The 25,582-nt window shown below is 46.4% G+C and overlaps 1 protein-coding gene and 1 long non-coding RNA gene across 2 annotated transcripts; one reads left to right on the top strand and one right to left on the bottom strand.

The window, feature by feature from the left end:
• Positions 1-1,250: 1,250 nt before the first annotated feature.
• Positions 1,251-25,098, top strand: LOC120997340. Its single transcript, XR_005778152.1, has 3 exons — positions 1,251-1,415; positions 25,020-25,026; positions 25,085-25,098. It is a non-coding gene; the product is annotated as an uncharacterized LOC120997340 (long non-coding RNA).
• LOC120997339 (rho-related GTP-binding protein RhoB) lies at positions 3,765-5,177 on the bottom strand. The gene has a single exon (XM_040427381.1). The coding sequence runs from the start codon at positions 5,011-5,013 to the stop codon at positions 4,423-4,425; it is 591 nt and encodes a 196-aa protein (XP_040283315.1). The 5' UTR covers positions 5,014-5,177; the 3' UTR covers positions 3,765-4,422.
• Positions 25,099-25,582: the final 484 nt, after the last annotated feature.

Raw genomic sequence — 25,582 nt, 5'->3', positions numbered from 1 at the left:
CCTTATGGGAACACTTTAGCCATCAGTTTCTTTCCAACTCTGATATAAAGGGGCCTCAGAGATGGAGAGGACTGGGCCTAGGAGATGTGAACACGCCTCAAGCCAAACTGCCGTTTACATGAGGCATCATTTATCAAACAGGCCTTGTTGACCATAGCAACCTATCACAGTGCAGCTTGCATCTCATAATGTGCCAGAGCAAAATGAAAGCTGTGTTCTGATTGGCTGCAATAAAGTCAGCTTTTCTAGTTGCTATGGTTGACAAGGACAGTTATTCTGGTTGTTATGGACGAGAGGGAGTTTTTTTTTGGTTGCTATAGGCGACACAGACAGTTTTGACAAACAAGGCCCATATCCTGCAGTGCAGGCAGCATGTCTCTACAGTGCCATATGCAGTTTTGTGGATAAACACACCCAGGTCTCCGCTCAGCCCCAGTGACTATAAGGGCTTGTTCAGACGAGTACATTTCAGGTCCATGTTCTATTTCTTTCTTTTTATTACACCAAAAAAATGGGACTACAGAGACTTGCTGCACAAAAACACTGACGGTGTCATTTATCAAGCTGGTGTAAAGTAGAACTGGCTTAGTTGCCCATAACCAATCAGATTTCAGCTTTCATTTTTGACAGCTCCTTTGGAAAATGAAAGGTGGAATCTGATTGGTTGCTATGGGAAACTAAGCCAGCTCTACTTCACACCAGTTTGATAAATGACCCCCATTAGGGTACATTCAGACTTCAGTTGTGTTGCGGTTCTTGTAAACTGTTTTATTGCCACAGTTCACTTCTCACCTGTGCGTCAAGAACTGCACCCTGACCGCCATGTCTGAATACGCCATACATCATGGTGTCCATATCTATGGATGTTGGGGAACGATACACGGTTAGGCTAGACATACACACTGGATAGCTACTGGCCAACCGCTATCTCGCCCCAACCCCTGTATACACATGGAAGCTTGGCCGAGCATGCATGTGTCCTGAACAAAGAAGCAGCCCCTGCCAGACATATCGCCCCAACAACAAGGCTTGGGTCCTACATAGGGATGAGCGAATTTGTATATTTTGAAGTTAGTTTTCGGTTCAATTAGTGTTATTATGCGAATTGCGTTATGAATTCCGTTACCACAGACCATAACGGAATGCCTTTAGAGGCATTCCGTTATAATAGAAGTCTATGGCCTGCATAACGGATCCGTCCCGTTTACGTTATGCTTGAGTCCTCTCCTGCATAATGGAAGACAGACAGATCCGTTATGCAGGCCATAGACTTCTATTATGACGGGATGCCTCTAAAGGCATTCCGTTTTGGAATTGCGTTATGGTCCGTGGTAATGGAATCTATAACGCAATTCACATTATACCACAAGCAGAACCCAAAACAAATTTCAAAATATGAAATTTGCTCATCCCTAGTCCTACAGCTGGGACCCCCACAAGAACAGGGTCCCCATACCCCCTGGAGCACCCCCTGAGATGGATGGACTGCTCGCCACCGCTCTATTCATTTCTATGGGAGTGCTGTACTTAGCCATCTCCGGAGTTCCCATAGATAGTGATGGAGCAGCTGCACGCATTTGACCAGCCGCCCTGTCCATTTCAGGGGGGCTCCACAGTTCTTATGATTGGAGGAGGTGCCAGCATTAGGACCCACCAATCTTAGTTATCCCATTTCCTGTGGACTTTTTCTAAGCAGAATATCCCTTTAAATTGTCAGCTAATGCCAATTCAGCTGACATTTATCAGATGCGCTTCACTTTGGACAGAGAAGAGAAACCTATGAAATCACCATGTTAAAGAAGTGGCACGGTGCCACCTTCCGTCTACTACTTGAAGAAGGATACAGATTAGGGGGCATGCACGCACAGCAGCCACAGCTGAAAGCTGCGCAGACATGCAGTTTTATGGCAAACTGGCGCAGTTTCGACGCATTTCTAGGCGCCACATGTGCCAGTACCCCAAGACAGCGCACAGATCTGGTGCAGGCAGTTTAACCCCCTGTGTACCCTCACTCTTAGTAAAACCATTATATTTTTCTCTCTGCGCCAGGACAGCAGCGCTCATTTTGGCAGATCCCATATGCTCCTCCTGGTGAACAGGGCCCACACTGTGAAATGGAGGGTGAAAATGTTTTGGAGGTGGGGGGATGGGGGGGAGGGAAAACTTTTGTACTAAACTGAAAAGCACTGCAGGCTCCCAGTGGAAGGGACAGGCGCAAACACAAGCAGCAATGTCAGGAATGTAAGCGGCCCTTTAAACCGGAAATCTGCAAGAGCATAGTAAGAGCTTCAGCCCCAAATGATTTGTTGTTTGTATACAGGTTACAGGGTTAGAACTTGAATCTGAGCCCCTTGAGCAAAATCTGTACCGGAGTGCCCCCATACAGTTTTTTTTATATATGTACATGGAGGTATTCCTCTGTCTAAGGGGGTATTCACACACTGCAGTCATATCGTGATAAGGGGGGGGAATAAACACCTAAACAAGTGTACAGTTATTGTGCCATTATAAGAGATCACTATACCAGAGGTCCGCACCCATCTCCAAAGGGGGATTCTGGGAGTTGTAGTTTCAGAGCAGCCAGAGGTTTCTGGTCCCTAGGTATAACCATGTATAAAAATCAGCCCCAGGTACCAGTAATGAAAGGAGGGGGGTCACTGGAGATTACACAAGAGCTCAGAAACAGCGCCACTCTTACGCAGAGGTAGTGTAGGGTATTGCAGCTCATTCCCATTCAAGTCAACAGGATGAAGCTGCAATACCAGTCAAAAATAAAATAAAAATCCCTTTATTCTAAGTGAACGATCCCTTTAAAAAGCAAAAGCAACACAATAAGTATCTGCATATAGAATATTTTAATAGTTCACATAAAAAAACTGTATATACACATATTACACTTCATGTAAACATATCCAAAACGCATGGCTTCACCGCCGACAGCTTGTGTTCTCAGAAATTAACAGTTCAGTACCACTGTCCAAAAATATCAAAAATCAGCATTATAATATCTGCCCCAGAGGTCAACGCCAACATGGCGGCACCGACTACAGGCTGGGGGGGGGGGGGGGGGTGCAGAAGGTCGTGTAACCTCGGCTCCGTTAGTCTACTTTCACACTGGCGTTTCTGGGTCCGATTGTGAGATCCGTTTCAGGGCTCCCATGAGCGGCCCAAAACGGATCAGTGCAGCCCCATCGCATTCTGAATGGATAAGGATCCGCTCAGAATGCCTTCGTTGCGCCTCCATTCCGCTCTGGAGGCGGACAACAAAACGCAGCTTGCAGCGTTTTGGTGTCTGTCTGACGATGCGGAGCCAAACGGATCTGTCTAGACTTACAATGCAAGTCAATGGGATGGATCTGTTTTTCACTAACACAATATGGTGCAATTGAAAACTGATCTGTCCCCATTGACTTATAATGTAAGTCAAGACGGATCCGTTTTGACTTCGACTTTTTTTTATGAATAATGCAAACGGATCCGTTCTGAGCGGATACAAGCGTTTGCATTATTGGTGCTGATCCGTTTGTGCAGATACAAGACGGATCTGCACCGAACGCAGTTGTGAAAGTAGCCTAACACAGGTATCAGCACCCGCCAGCTGCTGTGAAACTACAACTCCCAGCATGCTCCATTGTCTTCTATGGGAGTAGTTCTGAATCTACAGCTCCCAGCATGCTCATATGTTCTCCCATAGACATGAATGGAGCATCCAGGGAGTAGTAGTTCTGAAACTACAACTCCCAGCATGCTCAGATATCCTACCTCCCATACAAGTGAATGCAGCATACTGGGAGTTGTAGTTTCAGAACAGCTGGATGTTGCCGACTCTCATTCTAACAAAGCAATACACCGAGTACAGATGTAGCAGAGCCGAATTCCACGGGAGGCCACTGCGTCGCTTCTCGTTCACCCACAGACCTACGCAACGTGACATGTGCCGCGTGACAAACTCAGCTTTACTACATCCGCATCTCAGGAGAAAGCGGACGTTCTTGTCCCGCCCGTAGCAATCGCGTTACAGTGTGTACGCAGACAGCAAGTGCATGAGTGTCCAAAAAAAAATGTAAAAAAAAATAAAAAAAATGTGCAAAACTTCTGTTTTCACAGGAAAACTTAAATAAAACCATAAAAAAAAAAAAGTTGAACACGTCGGCTGCAGAGGAGGCACAGAGCGCAGTTCAGACCATACAGATCAATGTACAGGAGTCTCCAAGGCAATGCGTCCCATCTCAGTTTAGGGGGCGACCCCCTTTCAAGGTAGTGTAAAGGGCACAGAGGTCACAAGCAATGCCCTGTCCCCACCCAAATACTGTAGGTGGCTTTCCTTCCCCGAGGGGGGGTCTTAGTCTGGGGGTCACCATCCTGGCATCAGGGCCAGGCCACCCTCTGTCAGGTGGGTACCAGTACATACAGTCTCCAGGATCAGAGGAGCTTGCAGCAGCTCATACACTCCCCGCTCGGGCCGTGCCTCTTCTGGAGCGCCGCCCTGGTGGCCGTCTCGAAGACCTCCCTCACCCCGTCCTTGGTTTTGGCGGAGCACTCCAGGTACTCGTAGGCGGATATACGGACGGCCATAGCCCGTCCGTCTTCGGTCCGCACCGGCTCCTGCTTCATCCGTGCCAGCTCGTTGCGGATGTGCTCGTCGTTCCGTAGGTCCTTCTTGTTGGCCACCAGGATGATGGGCACATTGGGGCAGAAGTGCTTGACCTCGGGCACCCACTTCTCGGGGATGTTCTCCAGGGAGTCCGGGCTGTCCACGGAGAAGCACATGAGGATGACGTCCGTGTCAGGGTAGGAGAGCGGCCGGAGGCGGTCGTAGTCTTCCTGGCCGGCCGTGTCCCACAGCGCCAGCTCCACCTGCTTGCCGTCCACCTCGATATCGGCCACGTAGTTCTCGAACACGGTGGGCACGTAGACCTCGGGGAACTCGTCCTTGCTGAAGACGATCAGCAGGCAGGTCTTGCCACAAGCCCCGTCCCCGACCACCACCAGCTTCTTGCGGATCGCGGCCATGGCCACCTTGCTGCTGTTGCCGGCGGCTGCCCGGCGCTTTCTCAGGTTGCCTATGGTTTTAATGGTGGCTGTAGCGCCCTGCGACGGGGAGGAGCACTGCGGGATGTGGCGGTCACTCAGGCGGACGCTCTCCCGTCTGTTCTCCGGGTTCTGTGAGTCTTGGCCACGCTGCGTGCCGGCTATTTAAACCTTCCTGTGGCTTTCTTAATATAGCCAGCCAATGGCAGAGGCGGCAATGACGGCATGCTCCGGGAAGCTGCCGCTGATTGGTGGAGGTAGGAGAAGGGGCGGGGTCGCCTCCGGCAGCCGCTGACAGGGTGTTACAGGCTGGAGCTTGGGAATGGAGGGGGAGGAGGTGGCGGGGGGCGGGGGGCGGGGGCCGAGGAGAGGGGTCATTCGCTACAGGAGGAGGGGATCGATCGTGCACTAAAGTAGAAGGGGGTCATTCACTACAACTGGAGGGGGTCATTCACTACTGGAGGAGGGAGTCATCACTACAGGAGGAGGGGGTCATTCACTACTGGAGGAGGGGGTCCTTCACTACAGCTGGGGGGGGGGGGGGCATCACTACTAGAGGGGGCTGCTGATCACTGGATATAGGAGCTGGGGATGATTCATTACATAATTCATTGTCCTGCTTGCTGGCTCTGATAATATTAGGGGAGTGGGCTGGGGCCCCTCTCTGTCATCATGCACCCCTATCACCTCCAGTGGCCTCTCACAATACTGTACCCTTTGTAGCTGCTGCCCCTAAAAACGATGGGGTTCAGGATGGGTCAATGCAAGCTGGAGGGGTCTGCCTGGATAACACCAGGTGTTCTGAGGGCCTTAGATGTTTTTACTTTGTAAGATCACGTTCACACAGGCAATTTTTTTGTTGTTGCAGATTTCAGAGCATCAGAAACTCATTGGTCATCAATATGAGATCGGTGGAGGTCTGACACCCCGGGACCCCCACTAATTAACTGTTTCAGGCATCTGCCAGTGACAAAAACGATACAGTGGATGGAAAGAGGGAATGGCAGCTGAGGACACCGTGAATGGGACCTTCCGCCTTCGTCCACTGTATAGTTTTCAGCAGACAAAATCAGCTGATCTGTGGGGGTGCCGGGAGTCAGACCCCCACAGATCTGATATTGATGACCTGTCCTGAGGATACGCCATCAATACCTTAAAGGGCTTCTACCACCAGAAATCCTGTTATGTAGCTGACTGATATAGCGATGCGCTAATGTCAGCACTACATAACAGTATGTTTCTAACATTAGTCCCTGCAGCCGTTTTTTTGTTAAAAAAGCACTTTTCTTATATGCTAATGAGCCTCTAGGTGCTATGTGGGCGTAAAAATCAGCACCTAGAGGCTCCGTCCACTCACCCTTTATCCCGCCCAGGTCCAGTGTTCTGCCCGCCCAGCTCCTCTTGATTGATGCCACTGTTCCCTGCATCGTTGGCGAAATCCCGCGCCTGCGCCGTTCACTTCTGTCTTCGGCGCAGTGAGTGAAGGCCGCTCTCCTGATGCCGGCTTCCTCACTGTGACGTAGTCGGCGCAGGCGCAGTGAGGAATCCGGCACCAGGATCGCATCATTCACTCACTGCGCCTGCGCCAAAGACAGAAGTGAACGGCGCAGGCGCGGGATTTCGCCAACGATGCAGGGAACCGTGACATCAATCAAGAGGAGCTGGGCGGGCAGAACACTGGACCTGGGCGGGATAAAGGGTGAGTGGACGGAGCCTCTAGGTGCTGATTTTTACGCCCACATAGCACCTAGAGGCTCATTAGCATATAAGAAAAGTGCTTTTTTAACAAAAAAAAGGCTGCAGGGACTAATGTTAGAAACATACTGTTATGTAGTGCTGACATTGGCGCATCGCTATATCAGTCAGCTACATAACAGTGGTAGAAACCCTTTAAGTCCTGGAAAACCCCTTTAAAGGGGTATTCCGGTTCTTAGACGTGATCCTGTGGCTAGGGGATAACTATTAGATTGGTGGGGGTCCTTCCGCTGTGACCCCCACCGATCACGAGAACGGGTGCCCCCGCCCCCCTTCCCTAGAAATGAACAGAGCAGCCGGTCGCACATGTGCAGCCGTTCCATTCATTTCTATGGGGGTTCCGGAGAAAGGCAAGAACAGCGCTCCACCATCGCTCCCATAGAAATGAATGGAGCAGCCGCACGCATGTATGACTTGACGCGCCTTTCATTTCAGGGGGGCTGCAGGGAGTACGGGTACCCCGTGATAGGACCCCCGCCAATCGGAATACCCCTTTAAGTCCTATGGGACTAACACCATAACTATGGATAACCTGCATTTTGGGACATTTTACAAGGACGCCCCCCTCCCCCACATCCAAGTTTTAACATGCAGAATGCAGGTGCCATTTTTGGTAGCCTGCACTCTGTGAATGGTCTGATGATGGGAGCCTGTAGCTGGGGGCACGCTGTGAGGACTCTGGGATGAGGCTGTCGCTCCAGCTTGTAAAGGGATGACTCCAGCAGACAATTGCTTACAATGCAATGCCCTAATGCAGCAGGAGCTTCCCTTTCCTCATGACGTGGCTCTCCTATGTATTGCGCAGTGTGTGCATGGCACCCCCGTATCGTGCACATTCGGGATGCTCTAATCATGGGGTTGTGACAGTTCTTCCTGGCCCTCCCCAGTGTTTGGCCTCTTTTCCTGTGGAGCGATGATCTGCCAGCCGCAGTGAATCATCCCGGACGGATCAGGCCGTTTTGTTCCCTGGCTGCCGTGCTGGATAAGGAGGATTTTGGACTCCGTTCAGGGCTGTCCTGTTACTGGTCGGCACATGCACCGTATACGGGCGCCCGCTTTTACCCACAATGCATTTTAAGGGTATACACGTCCAGACGTATCGGGGAGATTTATCAAACTGGTGTAAAGGAGAACTGTCTCAGTTGCCCATAGCAACCAATCAGATTCCACCTTTCATTTTTCACAGCTCCTTTGGAAAATGAAAGGAGGAATCTGATTGGTTCCTATGGGCAACTGAGCCAGTTCTACTTTACACCAGTTTGAAAAATCTCTTTGCCAATTCACAGATTTTCCCCAAAATGCATTTTTTAAAATATGTACTATTGGGGCCGAGCAGGCAGGTGCTATGGGGCCCCTGGAGAGAGGGTCCCATCCATGAGAGGTCTCGAATACCCTTTACTACTGTGTTGCGAGAACCTCTGCCGGACTTCTCTCTATATAGGGGACTGCAGGGTTGAGCCTCATTCACACGTCAGTGTTCTCCACGGACAGCACACGTACCCATTCATTTTAATGTATGTTTTTAGCACGGATGCACACTCTATTTTGTCCGTGTTTACAGATCCAGCACGCCGATTATAGTCTATGGGTCCTTGAAAAACACGGATGCAACACGGATGCCATCTGTGTTTCACGGATCATTAGGAAGAGATGCTTTGAAAATTATTTTTCAGCTGTAGAGTCCGTGAAACACGGACAGCAAAAAATTGACACATGGACCCAACACGAATCCATCACGGACATCTTCACGGAGGCATGACTGACCCCATTTTCACGCACAGACATGTGAATGAGACTTTAGGGGGGTAAACAAGGGGGTAAAGGGCCCAGGGTCATAAAAAATAATAATTAGATACACAGTCGAGTCCCAGTATTATGACCACTTCCTATTTTTGACGTTGGCAGCACACAGCTCAAGAAGGAAGTCACTGGTGCTGAGCTGGCTCGGTGGGTATATAAGGTGTGGTAAGCTGGCTCGGGGGGTATATAAGGTGTGCTGAGCTGGCTCGTGGGTATATAAGGTGTGCTGAGCTGGTTCGGTGGGTATATAAGGTGTGCTGAGCTGGCTCGGTGGGTATATAAGGTGTGCTGAGCTGGCTCGGTGGGTATATAAGGTGTGCTGAGCTGGCTCGGTGGGTATAAAAGGATTGCTGAGCTGGCTCGTGGGTATGTAAGGTGTGCTGAGCTGGCTCGTGGGTATATAAGGTGTGCTGAGCTGGCTCAGTGGGTATATAAGGTGTGCTGATCTGGCTTTGTGGGTATATAAGGTGTGCTGAGCTGACTCGGTGGGTATATAAGGTGTGCTGAGCTGGCTCGTGGGTATATAAGGTGTGCTGAGCTGGCTCGGTGGGTATATAAGGTGTGCTGAGCTGGCTCGGTGGGTATATAAGGTGTGCTGAGCTGGCTTGGTGGGTATATAAGGTGTGCTGAGCTGACTCGGTGGGTATATAAGGTGTGCTGAGCTGGCTCGGTGGGTATATAAGGTGTGCTGAGCTGGTTCGGTGGGTATATAAGGTATGTGATAGGCTGTCTGCACACATATCCCTCGTTGCTGTAATGGGTAAAAGGGGCGATGTATCAGAGTTGCAAAAAGGGATGATTATTGGCTTTCGGGCCGCGGGTGGCGGTATTTCTGAACCTGCGCAGTGTGAACTGTTCTCTGCTGCTGTTGTGAAAGTGTCTGGTGAGTGGACAAATGGCAGCATTGTGAATAAGTGACGTGGAAACTGTGGAGGACCACGTGCCATTGATGTGAGACGTGAACGTCGGCTATGAAGGTGCCAGAGAGCGGACTGACACTGCTCCTCTGATAATGAAGTTGTATCAGAGAAAAGGCTTCAGGTTTCGCAGCAGTATTAGGATTGGACCTCCATTGATTGGCAATTGTCTTCTCCAATAGGTCAAGTTTTCTGCTTCATCGAAGGATGGACGTTGACGTGTCAGGTGAGAAACATCAGAGAACAAGCGCCCTGCAACCATTGCTGGAAGAAGACAAGCTGGTGGTGGTAGCTTTATGGTCTAGGGGATGTTTTCTTGGCATTCCCTGGGTATGAATCCATCCTTTCAGGTCACGTGCACCCATACATGCTGATGGTCTTCCCTGGGGCAGATGGGCTCTTCAGCAAGACAATGCAATGTCACACGGCTAGAAATTTCCAACATTGGTTGGAAGAGCATGTTCAAGACTCCCAAGTACTACCCTGGCCCCTAATTGCCCAGACTTGAACCCAATGAAGCATCTGTGGGACCACTTTGATGGTCTATGGATCCTCTGGCACGCCCCCTCCAGCAGCCGACATGATAGGTTTTGGTGTGAGGGGCCCGCACTCCAGGGGTTAAAGTTTTTGAAAAATGAAGAGGTGGGTGATTATTATCTCCCATTGCAGCAGTAGGCTTACCGTGATGCAGGCTGTGGACGACATCATTCAGCAGTTGCGGGCGGCTGCGGAGGCTCAGGGACCCGAATGGCTGCAGGATTGCAGGATCAGGTGTCCGGCTTATTGCAGGAGGCGGCGGGTACAGCCAGCCCGCTGCCACGTACAAGACGGCCGCAGCGGGTATGGCCGCCGGCGTGCCTTAGTCCTGAAGAAACCCCTAGGGTCCGGCGCCAGGTGCGGAGCCCCTCCGGGGACCCTTCACAACGGGGGGACAGCAGGGTGCCTATTGCCAGGTCCTCCCGGTGTGGGAGGAATCCAAATGCACGGCGGGGCCCAGAGCAGGGCGGGGGGATCCTTCCTCCGCCTTCAGCAGCGCAAGACATGGAGGCAGGACCGGGATCTGCGGGCTCTCCTCCCCTGTCTAGGAGGTCTGGGGGGCCCGCTCGGCGTGGAAGCAGTGCTCGGCATGACATGGTTGTGCATGGTGAGGTAAAGGGAATGCACAGGCCACAGCAGGATGGAAGGCAGCATGGCATTGGCTCCGCCCACCAGGGAGAAGCAGAAGAAAAAGTATGGCTGGCACAGAGCACATCCACCAGGGAGGATGTTGGGATGCAGTACATCCGTGAAGACGTGGCAACAGGACAGAGAGATGAAGTGCGATCATCACATGAAGATCATCAGGAAGCAGGACCATCGGCTGCGGGGTTCACAGCGCCCGGGCAGCCAGGTGAGATAGCTTGGAGAACACTTAATTCTTTTATTAGCTGTCCAGGGGGCGTATCGGCTGGGGGGCATCAAGGGGATTTGGGTAGGGGTATTAGGCAGCTTTTAAGTGGTTTAGCTGGATGGGTATTGGGATTGGGGGCCCCTGGGTTCTCCCCGCTACCGGCGTGGGGCTTGGGAGCTGGGATTGGCAGGGCAGCGGGGTGTGCTGCTGGTCGGGTGGGGGGAGCGGTATCAGTTCAGACACAGGCTGGGGGTGAGGATGATAGACCTAAGGTGGATGATGCGGCAAAGGCAAAGCTTTGAAGGGCCATTGGGGGCTCACTTGAAGCAGGACGTTCGTGAGCGTATTTGGAAGGGGGAGTACATCAACATTTCTTCTGTACTCCCCCTGGAGCGGTTTAATTTGGATAGGAGTAAAAAAGAAAGGAAGAAGAGGAAAAGGGCCGGTATCGCTTGATTCCGCGCACTTTTTCTAATTGGCTCCAGGCATTTGCTATTCTAGCAAGTGTGGTTGGTGAAAAAATGGCGGAGTGCTGTTTGGCGCTATTTTGCAATTTAGATGCAATCGGTGAAGCGTATCGGGTTTATGGTGGGACGGGTTTACTCCGTTATGACGAACAGTTTAGGCAGAGGAAGGCAGTACGCCCTAACATACGGTGGGACCATAAAGATATTGAGCTTTGGTTGAGGGTAACGGCACTAATGCGCCCTGGGCAGTCCTTTTGGAGGGAGTCAGGAGGATTGGGACGGTCTAGTTTTACAGCAGCATCAGCCAAGGATTTGTCCTTCCTCTTTAATGAGGAGAGTTGCAAGTTCGGGGGAAAATGTAAATTTAAACATGAATGCTCGTAATGCGGCGGTAATCACGGGGCCAATCGCTGTTTCAAATGAAAATAGGCAAAAAGGGGGGGGGATGGTGCTTCAAAAGGGTCTGGAGGTGGAAAAGATGGGGCAGTATCTAAGTAGATACCCCAATCGGGAGGAGGCAGAGTTTTGGAGAAAGGGTTTCACGGGGGAATTTAGTATTCCCTCGGCGCCATTGCCGGTGGTTATGGTGCAAAATAATCTGCGCTCGGCTCTTGAACATCCGGAAGTAGTGTCCCAAAAATTGCCTAGGGAGGTGTCCTTGGGCCATATGGACGGCCCATTTTTGGAACCACCGATGGTCAATTTAAGGGTGACGCCATTGGGCGTAGTGCCCAAGAAGATTATTTTGTAGACAGGTGCTTGCCCATGGGTTGTTCAGTGTCGTGTGCGTATTTTGAAGCATTCAGTTTTATTGGGGAATGGTTTGTAGCGGACGTTTCTAGTTGTTCATTCATTATACATTACTTGGATGATTTTCTTTGTTTGGGCCCGGTGGGGTCTCGGGTTTGTTCGTTGTTGTTAAATACGTTAAAATCTATTTTTGTGTCGTTTGGGGTGCCGTTAGCGGATACAAAGACGTTAGGTCCTACGACGGAATTGAGTTTCCTGGGGATAGTTATTAACACGGAAAAAATGGAATGCCGGTTACCAGATGAGAAGGTGCAAGATCTCCAAAAATTAGGTTGCGGGACTTACAATCTCTGTTGGGTAAACTCAATTTCGCATGTCGTATTATGCCTATGGGACAGATTTTTGGTCGGCGTTTAGGCCCCCCATCATTTAATTTGTTTAGGAAAAGAGTTAAGGGGTGATCTGGAGGTGTGGGAGGGTTTTCTACAAAAATTCTATGGTAGAGCTTTGGTGTTGGGTGACGCTGTGGATAGCTTTGATAATCTGGGGGTGGTGCTGGCCATTAACGGTATAACCACATCATCACCTCCCGTGGTTCGTTTACTGCAGCATCTAGTTTTAGTTTGTCTGTCGCTTAATACTTGGGTGGTGGAGGTGCATGTGCCTTGGGTGTCTAATTGCATTGCGGATGCCCTTTCTCGTTCGCAGTGGGAGCGTTTTCGTCACCTGGTGCCGGAAGCGGATATCGAGGGGTTGGTGTGTCCGGAGTCCCTGTGGGAGCTTTTGGAGGTACTACAGGGAGTGCAGAATTATTAGGCAAGTTGTATTTTTGAGGATTAATTTTATTATTGAACAACAACCATGTTCTCAATGAACCCAAAAAACTCATTAATATCAAAGCTGAATATTTTTGGAAGTAGTTTTTAGTTTGTTTTAGCTATTTTAGGGGGATATCTGTGTGTGCAGGTGACTATTACTGTGCATAATTATTAGGCAACTTAACAAAAAACAAATATATACCCATTTCAATTATTTATTTTTACCAGTGAAACCAATATAACATCTCAACATTCACAAATATACATTTCTGACATTCAAAAACAAAACAAAAATCAGTGACCAATATAGCCACCTTTCTTTGCAAGAACACTCAAAAGCCTGCCATCCATGGATTCTGTCAGTGTTTTGATCTGTTCACCATCAACAATGCGTGCAGCAGCAACCACAGCCTCCCAGACACTGTTCAGAGAGGTGTACTGTTTTCCCTCCTTGTAAATCTCACATTTGATGATGGACCACAGGTTCTCAATGGGGTTCAGATCAGGTGAACAAGGAGGCCATGTCATTAGATTTTCTTCTTTTATACCCTTTCTTGCCACCACGCTATGGAGTACTTGGACGCGTGTGATGGAGCATTGTCCTGCATGAAAATCATGTTTTTCTTGAAGGATGCAGACTTCTTCCTGTACCACTGCTTGAAGAAGGTGTCTTCCAGAAACTGGCAGTAGGACTGGGAGTTGAGCTTGACTCCATCCTCAACCCGAAAAGGCCCCACAAGCTCATCTTTGATGATACCAGCCCAAACCAGTACTCCACCTCCACCTTGCTGGCGTCTGAGTCGGACTGGAGCTATCTGCCCTTTACCAATCCAGCCACGGGCCCATCCATCTGGCCCATCAAGACTCACTCTCATTTCATCAGTCCATAAAACCTTAGAAAAATCAGTCTTGAGATATTTCTTGGCCCAGTCTTGACGTTTCCGCTTGTGTGTCTTGTTCAGTGGTGGTCGTCTTTCAGCCTTTCTTACCTTGGCCATGTCTCTGAGTATTGCACACCTTGTGCTTTTGGGCACTCCAGTGATGTTGCAGCTCTGAAATATGGCCAAACTGGTGGCAAGTGGCATCTTGGCAGCTGCACGCTTGACTTTTCTCAGTTCATGGGCAGTTATTTTGCGCCTTGGTTTTTCCACACGCTTCTTGCGACCCTGTTGACTATTTTGAATGAAACGCTTGATTGTTCGATGATCACGCTTCAGAAGCTTTGCAATTTTAAGAGTGCTGCATCCCTCTGCAAGATATCTCACTATTTTTGACTTTTCTGAGCCTGTCAAGTCCTTCTTTTGACCCATTTTGCCAAAGGAAAGGAAGTTGCCTAATAATTATGCACACCTAATATAGGGTGTTGATGTCATTAGACCACACCCCTTCTCATTACAGAGATGCACATCACCTAATATGCTTAATTGGTAGTAGGCTTTCGAGCCTATACAGCTTGGAGTAAGACAACATGCATAAAGAGGATGATGTGGTCAAAATACTCATTTGCCTAATAATTCTGCACGCAGTGTATAGAAGGGCTGCTACGTGCGGGGACGTGGGCGGCTTACGGTAAAGCTTGGCGTGATTGGGAACAGTGGTGTGGTGAGTTGGGAGCCCGGGTGGACGAGGGGGATATCCCATTGTTATTGTTTTTAGGTCATGCAAAGGAAGAGGGCTGGTCGGTGGCGCAGTTGAATAAATAGGTAGCGGGTTTAGCCTTTGGTTTTAAATTGAGGCGCTTGCCTGATGCGACCAAAAAATTTCTGATAAAACAGGTTTTGAGGGGATGGAGACGGGGACAGAGGATGGAAGATACAGGGAGGCCAGTTTATTTTGCTTTATTGCTAAAAATGGGCCACAATTAGATAAGGTGTGTTGGTCGGCAGGGGAGGTGAAGTTGTTCAAGCTGGCTTTTTCGCTTGCATTTTTGGCGACATTTAGGTTGGGGGAGTTGGTGTGTAACAGAGAACATGTTGCTCTTTTTCAAGATAGGGTGGTGGTTAGAATCCGCAGGTCAAAAAACGGATAAGGAAGGTAGAGGGAGTTGTGTTCGGCTGTTTTCAGTTCCGGGTTGTTTGTTATGCCCAGTTAGGTGTCTGCAAGACTATGGTTTAGGGTCGTCTTTTGGGGCTGGTCCTCTACTTAAGCATGAGGATGGATCATTCTTGTCGCGTTTTCAGTTCTTGGCGGTTTTTAAGCGTTGTTTAAAAGGTTTGGGGATAGATTCAAGGGATTATACAGGTCATTAGTTTAGAATTGGGGCTGCTACGGAGGCAGCGAGATCAGGACTGAGTGATGAGGTCATAAAAAGGATTGGTAGGTGGGAATCGGTTAGGTTTAGGTCATATGTGAGGTTAAGCAAGCTGTGAACGTGGATTATTTTTAGTTTAACATGGTGTTTGCTTGTTTGCTTTGTTTCAGGGGATGGCCCAGCGTTAGTATGGATCCTTGGGCATTCTTTCGTTTTTTGGGGGGCTTTGAAGGTGGATGTCCGGCCGAACGGGCGGCAGTTAGGGTTTGAGAGGAACGTTGTGGTTGTGCAGTGGCTAGGTTCAAGAGGTATGTTGTGGGGGGGGGGGGGGTGTTTTAAGGGAGGTGCATCGTTTTGCAAGACTGGATAGGCCCCCAGATGTTTGGGTGCTTCATGTAGGGGGTAATGATTTAGGTGTTAGGCCGTTTAGAGAATTGATAAGGGATATAAAATTTGATTTGTTGAGATTGTGGTCCCTATTCCCGACCATGGTAACGGTATGGTCTGGTATTGTGCCTCGTAAGGCGTGGAGAGAGGCACGTTCAGTGGATCGCTTGAATAAGGCTAGAATTAAGGTCAATAGGGCGATCAGTAAATTTGTGGCCAGGAATGGGGAGGTGGCTGTAAGGCATTCTGAACTGGAGTTGGGTGTTAGGGAATTTTGGAGGTCGGATGGCGTTCATCTCAATGCAGTGGGAATAGACTTGTGGTCCCTGGGACAATCTTGAGGTTGAAAGGGGTCAAGTTGCGCAATGTTGGCGGTGGGAGGTCTACAAAGTTGGCGGTATTAATGGTACGGGAGAATGGGAGGGCCTCAGTGGTGGGGCTGGACTCTCATAGTTGGGCAGTTGGTTGGTAGTGAGAGGTGTCCATCAGTTGGTGTCTACGAGCAGGCATTTTAGGGCTGGAGGCAAGATGGAAGGGCCATGTTTGGTGTGTGAAAAATACACTTTGGGGCTTCGAGGACCTCCCTTGTCAGGGTTAATTTATGTTATTTATGCTTATACATTTATTTTTGCTAATAAAACGGCTGCTGTGGCCGATTAAATACGAATTGGTAACTGTGTTTTAATTTGTAAGTGGGGAAGGGTTTTTTTTAACAGTAAAAATAGGACCCGAGGGAATTAACCAATAACCTATCATGTGAACCTAGCCTAATGTTTTTTTTCCACTACTGGAGAGTAGCGGTATGGTAGTACTTGTAATTCCTTATTGCCTCAAGTGACACTTTATAAGTCAGGCTACTTTCACACTGGCGTTTTGGCTTTCCGTTTGTGAGATCCGTCTTGGGGTCTCACAAGCGGTCCAAAACGGATCAGTTTTGCCCTAATGAATTCTGAATGGAAAAGGATCCGCTCAGAATGCATCAGTTTGCCTCCGTTCAGTCACCATTCCGCTCTGGAGGCGGACACCAAAACACTGCCTGCAGCATTTTTCTGTCCGTCCTGGGATGCGGAACGAGACGTTTTTTCTGACACAATCTGGCACAATAGAAAACGGATCCGTCCCCCATTGACTTTCAATGGTGTTTAAGACGAATCCGTCATGGCTATAGAAGACATAATACAACCGGATCCGTTCATGACGGATGCACGCGGTTGTATTATTGTAACGGAAGCGTTTTTGCAGATCCATGACGGATCCGCAAAAATCCTAGTGTGAAAGTAGCCTTAAATGGAAACTGTCAGTAAGGTTTATAGAAAAAAAAAACATTTTTTTAGCCTGAATCCTGCACCACAATGTACAAAGTCCAGGATGGTTGTACAATGTCGCCATCTAGTGTCAGCAGACCAGTATTAAAATGTTATCATTTTATCAATTCCCTGAATGATTTTAAATATGGATGTGCATTGATTTTCTTTCTGTAACTTCATTTATATTCCAATTAAAATGACTATAATTTTCATGCACATTTATGAAATGTCTATAGAGGTTAGATATCTGAATCCACCTCATTTGTGCATGTGTCAGGGAGAGGAATAGTTCTGGCCTGATCCATAGGGGAAGGGATGTCCCATCCAAAAAGCTCAGGCCAGAAACCTGCCAAAGGGGGTGTCCTCAGTGGAAGATGGATTCTGATCAAAAAGTCAATACAGTCCTGATCAAAAGTTTAGGACCACTTGAAAAATGGCAAAAAAACATATTTAGCACGGCTGGATCTTAACAAGGTTCCAAGTGGAGCTTCAACATGCAACAAGAAGAAATGGGAGTGAGACAAAACATTTTTTGAGCATTCAATTTAATGAAAACAACGAATAAACTGAAACAGGCTGTTTTTCAGCTGATCAAAAGTTTAGGGCCACATGCCTCCAAAAGGCCAAATCTGTGCAAAGATGTGGATTAATTGTAATTTTCTGTCAGGTAGTCACACGTTGTGATGGCAAAGGCAAAAAACTTAACGTGGTCGGGTTGTTGAACTGCATAAGCAGGGTCTCTCACAGCGCGCCATCGCTGCTGAGGTGGGACGCAGTAAGACAGTCATTTGGAATTTCTTAAATAATCCTGAGGGTTATGGAACAAAAAAGTCAAGTGGAAGACCCAAAAAAATTTCATCAGCACTGAGCCGGAGGATCCAATTGGCTGTCCGTCAAGACACTGGACGATCCTCGACCCAAATTAAGGCCCTTACTGGTGCTGACTGCAGCCCCATAACCATCAGACGGCATCTGAGACTGAAGGGCTTCAAAAACAAAAAACGTCTTCAAAGACCACCTCTCCTTGAACGCCACAGAACTACTCGTTTGGACTTTGCAAGAGAGCACCAAACGTGGGACATTCAAAGGTGGAAGGAAGTTTTATTCTCTGATGAGAAAAAAATTTAACCTTGATGGTCCTCATGGTTTCCAACATTACTGGCATGACAAGCAGATCCCACCTGAGATGTTTTCTACGCGCCACAGTGGAGGGGGCGCCATAATGGTCTGGGGTGCTTTTTCCTTCAGTGGAACAATGGAGCTTCAGGAAGTGCAGGGGCGTCAAACGGCCGCTGGCCGATGTCCAGATGTTGCAGAGAGCATTCCTCATGACTGAGGGCCCTCGTCTGTGTGGTAACGACTGAGTTTTTCAACAGGACAACGCTACAGTACACAATGGCCGCAGGACAAGGGACTTCTTCCAGGAGAATAACATCACTCTTTTGGCCCATCCTGCGTGTTCCCCTGATCTAAATCCAATTGAGAACCTTTGGGGGTGGATGGCAAGGGAAGTTTACAAAAATGGACAACAGTTCCAGACAGTAGATGGCCTTCGTGCGTCCGTCTTCACCACTTGGAGAAATGTTCCCACTCACCTCATGGAAACGCTTGCATCAAGCATGCCGAAAAGAATTTTGGAAGTGATAAACCATAACAGCGGAGCTACTCATTACTGAGTTCATGTTTGGAAGTTGGATTTCTGTTTTGGGGTTTTTTTTTTTTTTTTTGGAGGTATGGTCCTAAACTTTTGATCAGCTGAAAAACAGCCTGTTTCAGTTTATTCGTTGTTTTCATTAAATTGAATGCTCAAAAAATGTTTTGTCTCACTCCCATTTCTTGTTTCATGTTGAAGTGGTCTTAAACTTTTGATCAGGACTGTATAAAGATTTTAGAAAAAAAATCAAAAAAATTATTTCCCCATAAAATGCTTTATTACATGGAAAAATGAAAAGACATTATTAATATAATTGTAATGATCTGAACTACACAACTTTCACATTAAATAACCTGCATGGTGAATGCTGTTTAACCCTTTCACTACCGAGCCACTTCTCATCTTAAGGCCTCTTTCCGTTTTGCGGGCCGTTTTTTTGCATTCCGTATACAGAACCATTCATTTCAATGGGTCCGCAAAAAAATGGAATGTACTCTGTGGGCATTCCGTTTCCGTGTTTCCGTATCTCCGTTCCGTGCAAAGATAGAACATGTCCTATATTTGGCCGTAAATCACGTTCCGTGGCTCCATTAAAGTCAATGGGTCCGCAAAAAAAACTGAATGCATACGGAAATGCATCCGTATGTCTTCCGTATCCGTTCCGTTTTTTGTGGAACGATCTATTGAAAATGTTATGCCTAGCCCAATTTGTTCTATGTAATTACTGTATACTGTATATGCCATACGGAAAAACGGAACGGAAAAACGGAAACACAGCGGAAACAAAAAACGAAAAAAAGGATCTGTGAAAAACGGACCGCAAAACACTGAAATAGCCATACGGTAGTGTGAAAGAGACCTAAATCCCAGGCTGATTTTTTAAATCTGACATGTATCACTTTATGTGGTAATAACTTTGGAACGCTTTTACTTATCCAAGCCATTCTAAGACTGTTTTTTCGTGACACATTGTACTTCATGACAGTGATAAATTTAAGTCAATATATTTCACCTTTATTTATAAAATAATCCAAAATTTACAAAAAATTTGGAAAAATTCACAATTTTCTAAATTTGAATTTCTCTACTTTTAAGACAGATAGGAATACCTCATAAAATAGTTATCAATCAACATTCCCCATATGTCTGCTTTATGTTGGCATAATTTTGTAAATGTCATTTTATTTTTTTAGAACGTTAGAAGGCTTTGAATTTTAGAAGCAATTTTTCAAATTTTCACCAAAATTTCCAAAACCATTTTTTAAGCACCAATTCAGTTATAAAGTGATTTTGAGGGGCTTACGTAATGGAAACCGCCCCACCCCATTTTAGAAACTACACCCCTCAAATTATTCAAAACTGATGTTACAAACTTTGTTAACTCTTGAGGTGTTCCAAAAGAATTAAAGGAAAATGGAGGTAAAATTTCCAAATTTCACTATTATTGTAGATTTTTTATGTTAATTTTTTATTGCAACACAGCAAGGGTTAACAGCAAAATAAACCTCATTATATATTACTCTGATTCTGCAGTTTACAGAAATACCCCATGTGTGGTGGTAAACTGCTCTATGGGCACGTGGCAGTGGTCAGAAGAAAAGCAGCGCCATATGGATTTTGGAGGCAGATTTTGCTAGAATGGTTTTTCGGCACAATTTTGTATTTGAAGAAACCCTGATGTACCCCTACAGTGGAAACCCTGAAAAAGTGACCCCATTTTGGAAACTACACCCCTTAAAGAATATATTGGGGGGGGGGGGGGGTACTGAGCACTTTGACCCCCTAAGCGCTTTACGGAATTTGGAAACACTTGACTGTGAAAATGAAAAGTTTAATTTTTTCCAATAAAATGTTGCTTTAGCCCCAAATTTTTAGGGTAACAGGAAAAAAGCACACCATAATTTTTGGCACTGTTTTTATTTTTTTATTTTTTTTACGGCGTTCACCTGACGGGGTGGATCATGTGATATTTTTATAGAGCCGGTGGATACAGACGCATCGATACCTAATATGTCTACTTTTCTTTTTTCCCCTATTTAAAAAAAAAAAATTGTACTTTATTTTGGGAAAAGGACGCTTTTTTTTCTTTTTTACGTGAAAATTAAAAAAAAATTGTAAATCTTTTTTTTTCACTTTTTTTTTCACTTAATTTTTTGTCCCACTCTGGGACTTCAACTTTTGGGGGTCTGATCCCCTTTCTAATGCATAATGCAAAGAGGATGCAAAGGAAATGTAGAGTAATCTCCCAGAGCAACCAATCAGGTAGCTTCTTCCATTTTTAAAAGGGCCTCTGAAAAATGGGAGCTACAATCTGATTGACTGCCAGAGACAACTCCTAAAGGTTTTTTTCTTTGCACCCAAAATATTTCTGGCTGTAGACAAGCCACTTTTCAAAGTCCACCCCCCCCCCCCCCCACTCCTTGGTGGTGTGCTACGTCCCTTTCCATAATGCATCATGCCCCCTCAGTGGTGCTTAAAAGTTTGCAAACCCTTCAGACGTGTCTATATTTGTATTTTGACCTAAAACTTCATCAGATTTTTACACAAGTCCTAAAAGTAGATAAAGATAACCAAAACAAATAAGTAAAAAATATTAGACTTGATAATTTGTTTATTAAGGAAAATGATCCAATATCACATGTACGTGAGTGGAAAGAGGATGTGAATCTTTGCTTTCAGTATCTGGTGTGACCTCCTTGTGCAGCAATAACTTCAACTAAACATTTCCGGTAATTGCTGATTAGTCCTGCACATCAGCTTGGATTTTAGCCCATTCCTCCTTACGAAACAACTTCAGCTCTGTTATGTTGGTGGGCTTTCTCCCATTAACTGCACACTGCAGGTCCTTCCATAACATTTCTACTGGACTTTGACTTGACATTTCCAAAATGTTAACTTTACTCTTCTTTAACCATCTTTTCGAAGAACGACTTGTGTGCTTAGGGTTGTTGTCTTGCTGCTTGACCCAGTTGATAGTCCATTCATCGACAGATGTCCTGGTATTTTCCTTTAGAATTTGCTGATATAATTCAGAATTCATAGTTCATCAATTATGGCAAGCCATCCTGGCTCTGGTACAGCAAAACAAGTCCAAACCATGATACTACCACCACCGTGTTTCACAGATGGCATGAGATCTTTATGCTGGAATGCAGTGTTTTCTTTCTCCAAACACAACGCTTGTAATTTAAACAAAAAAGTTATATTTTGGTCTCATCCATCCACAAAACACTGTTCCTATCGCCTTCTGGCTTGTCCATGTGAACTTTAGCAAACTGCAGATGGGCAGCTATGTTCTTATTGGAGAGCAGCAGCTTTCTCCTTGCAATCCTGCAATCTTAGTTGGTTGACCACTCCTGGGGATGGTAATAATGGTCTAGAAATTCCTTTTTTGTACACAATCCTTCTGAATTTGGATTAGTGGAGCCTAAACTATTTAGAGATGGTTTTGTAACCTTTTTCAGCTTGATGAGCATCACCAACTCTTCTTTTGAGGTCCTCAGAAATCTCCTTTGTTTGTACCATGATACAATTCCATAAACATGTTGCGAAGATCAGATGTTGATAGATCCATGTTCTTTGAATAAATCAGGACATCCACTCAGACGTAACTCTAATTTTAACTTCAATTTATCTGTTAATCCTAAAGGATCATATACTTTTGCCACACCCAAACATGGAATATTGGATCATTTTTATCAATAAATAATCGTTTTAGTCTAATGCCTCATTCACACGTCATTGTTTTGGTCAGTGATTTCCATCAGTGATTCTGAGCCAAAACCAGGTGCGGCTCTAAACACAGAACAGGTGCAGATCATTTCATAATACCTTATGTTTGTGGAGGCTCCAATCCTGGTTTTGGCTCACAATCACTGATGGAAAACACTGACGTGTGAATAAGGCTTAGGGCTCATGCACACGACTGTATGGCTTTTTAGGTCTTTTTAGAACTTGATTTAGTTTTAGGTAAAATTCTGAAGGGTTCACAAACTTTCAAGCACCACTGTATAGGCTTCGGGACTTAGTCTGATGATGCCACATCGAGTCAGCTCATGGAGGGCTGCTCTCCAGGAGAAAGTAACACACCATATGCTGTGCAGGATATTTGCCAGCTCTTCTGGGAATCTAGAAGGTCTTCCTTTTTTCCAGGCGCTCCCTGGACGTTACAGGAGAGTTGACAAGTGTGCCAAAAAAGTCTGACATTGGGAAGGAAAAATTTGTTGAAAGCGTTAATTTTTTTGTAACGGTTTGTTGAAGGTTAACAGTACCCAGATCTAGAGACTCAGGGAGGCCTCACTATAAATAAACCTGAGGGAGAGAGATCCTGAGGGACCATGTGGTTCATAAATCTTCAGCTCTGGATGATGTGACAACCAGAAGGTCAGGAGACAGAACCAGCGAATAATAAGCCTGAGGCAAATGAGGGCAAAATCCAAGAGGATGGAATTAATTGTCAAGAAATGCAAGCAATGATCAGCTACAAATCAGTCTGGGATCCTTGGTATGGGAACTCATTGGTGTTTGAGAGCATAGATGGACCTTGGGCATTCTCCAGACCTTCAGTGCTTCTCACACACATCCCTTTAAATTTGTCAAATTTGCATAATCTCCCGCAAGAAGCTGATCACAGAGTGCCCCCTGCTGGAACATCATCATGTGATTGGTGAATGGATCAGCAGCAGCGCATGTGCCTGACCGGCAGATCTGTTCATTTCTGGGGGCACCAGGTTCCCTGTTCTCGTGATCAGTGGAGGTCCCAGTGGTAGGACCCCATCAATCTAATAGTTATCCCCTGTCTTGTGGGGATAATCATACCTTTCTTGTGAAAATGCAGTCCTGTAATCCCATCCTAAGGGTCCATTCACACGTCCGTTGTTTCTTTCCTGATCTGTTCCGTTTTTTGCGGAACAGATCTGGACCAGATCTGGACCCATTCATTTTCAATGGGTCCTGAAAAAAAACGGACAGCTCAATGTCTGATTTTTTTCCAGGACCCATTGAAAATGAATGGGTCCAGATCTGTTCAGCAAAAAACAGAACAGATCAGGAAAGAAACAACGGACGTGTGAATGGACCCTTAGGCTACATTCACACGTCAGTATTTTTCTATAATCCGATTTTCTGTCCGTTTTTTGCGGATCCGTTGTTCCTGAAAATGTTTCCGTATGTCATCCGTATGTCATCCGTTTTTTGCGGATCCGCAAAAAACGGAAACATGTATAAATTTCAATAAGCAAATAAAGTTGTTTGGATTTCTTAAAAAAAAAAAAAAAAAAAATCATTTTCCCTTTTTCTTCTCAGTCTGACAAGGACCACCATGACAACTTCTCCCAACCATGACTTATCTCTGCAGAGTTTTCTGACATCTCTGCCCTACATTATCCTTCCCTTTGGTATTAACACAATAATAGTGCCCCCCTTACAGTAATGGTGCACCCTTTCTGCCCTGCACATGCAGTAGTTAGTGCTCCCACACAGTTAAGGTGCCCCTTAGTGCCCTGTCCCCCCACACAGATAAGGTACAAGGCTTTCTTCAAGATTTTGGAGGGTGTCTGTGGGAATTTTTTGCCCATTTATCCAGAAGAGCATTTGCGAGGTCAGACACTGATGTTGGAGGAAAGGGTCTGGCTCGCATCTCCATTCTAGTTCATCCCAAAGATGTTGGATGGGTTGAGGTCAGGGATCTGTGCTACCAGTCAAGTTCTTTTACTCCAAACTCACCTAAGCATGTTTTTATGGATCGTTCTTTGTGCAATGGGACATAGTCATGCCGGAACAGAAAAGGGCTTCCCCCAAACTGTTCCAAAGCTAGAAGCGTACAATTGTCGAAAATGTATTGCTCTGCTGAAGCTTTTAGATTTCCCTTCACTGGAACTAAGGAGCCTAGGCCAACATCTGAAGAACACCCCATAGAAACATCCCTCCTCCACCAAACTTTGGCCAAACTTAGAGTCGTTCCTCAGACTGCCAGATAGAGAAGTGTAATTCATCACTCCACAGAACACATTTCCACTGCTTCAGAGGCTTTACACCACTCCATCTGAAGCTTGGCATTGTGCTTGGTGATGTAAGGCTTGCATGCAGCTGCTCAACCATGGAAACCCATGTCAGGAAGCTTCCGACACAGCACAGTTTTTGTGCAGATTAATACCAGAAGAGGTTTAGACTCTGCAGTTATGGCGTCAGCAGAGTGTTGGTGACTTGTATGCATTATGCTCCTCAGCACTCAGTGACCCTGTTCTGTAACTTTATGTGGTCTCGTGGTTGAGTTGCTGTGGTTCCTGAATGCTACCACTTTGCAATTATGCAGCGTCCCACATATGTGTTTAAATGGGACACTTCAAACATCTTTACATTTGTATATACATGTGTTTATTAGCATTTTATGGTATTCTCTATTATCTGGCTGGCATTTTCATTTACATCCATTCGCCCCTAGGTGTGTGTGTGTGGGGGGGGTCTAGCTGAGAACAGAATGTAGAGAAGGAGGATGTTAGTCAGTAGTTGGTGAGAGGAGGAGAAGCAAGTTCATGGAGGAGAGAGACAGGCTAAAGTCATCATGTAGCTGTGTTCCTTTCCTCTGGGCCCTGATCAAGCCTGGAGAAGATAACTACAGAAACCAAGCACCAGACAGTAAGTCTATACACCAAGATGCAGAGAGACTATGAGAGGTAACAGCTAACTATAGCTTATGGACCTCATTAGCACAAGTGACCAGGAGTAGCTTTCCGAGTATCTGGACACAAATGGACAGTTGATGCGCAGAATTGTCTTGATCACTAACTAAACCTTCTGGGTAGTAATGAAAACCAAAAATCTTTCTAGAAGAGTTTCCTGCCAAAGAATGAAGCAGATGTGTTTGCCTGCCGTGAGGGGAATGCCCTTAAAGGGTTTCTGTCACCCTGCAAAACTCATATATTTTTTTTTTTGGATAGTTAGATTTCCTCATAGTGCGATATAGCAGAATTAATGCTCATTACTTACTTTCATGCGGCCGATTCTTTATAAAACGAACCTTTTATAATATTGTAAATGAGGGCTCTAACCAGCAA

The sequence above is a fragment of the Bufo bufo genome, chromosome 4 (assembly GCF_905171765.1).
Source record: "Bufo bufo chromosome 4, aBufBuf1.1, whole genome shotgun sequence".
Taxonomy (NCBI): Eukaryota; Metazoa; Chordata; class Amphibia; order Anura; family Bufonidae; genus Bufo; species Bufo bufo.
The sequence above is the reverse complement of the archived record's forward strand: the minus strand, read 5'-3'. Positions and strand labels throughout refer to the sequence as shown.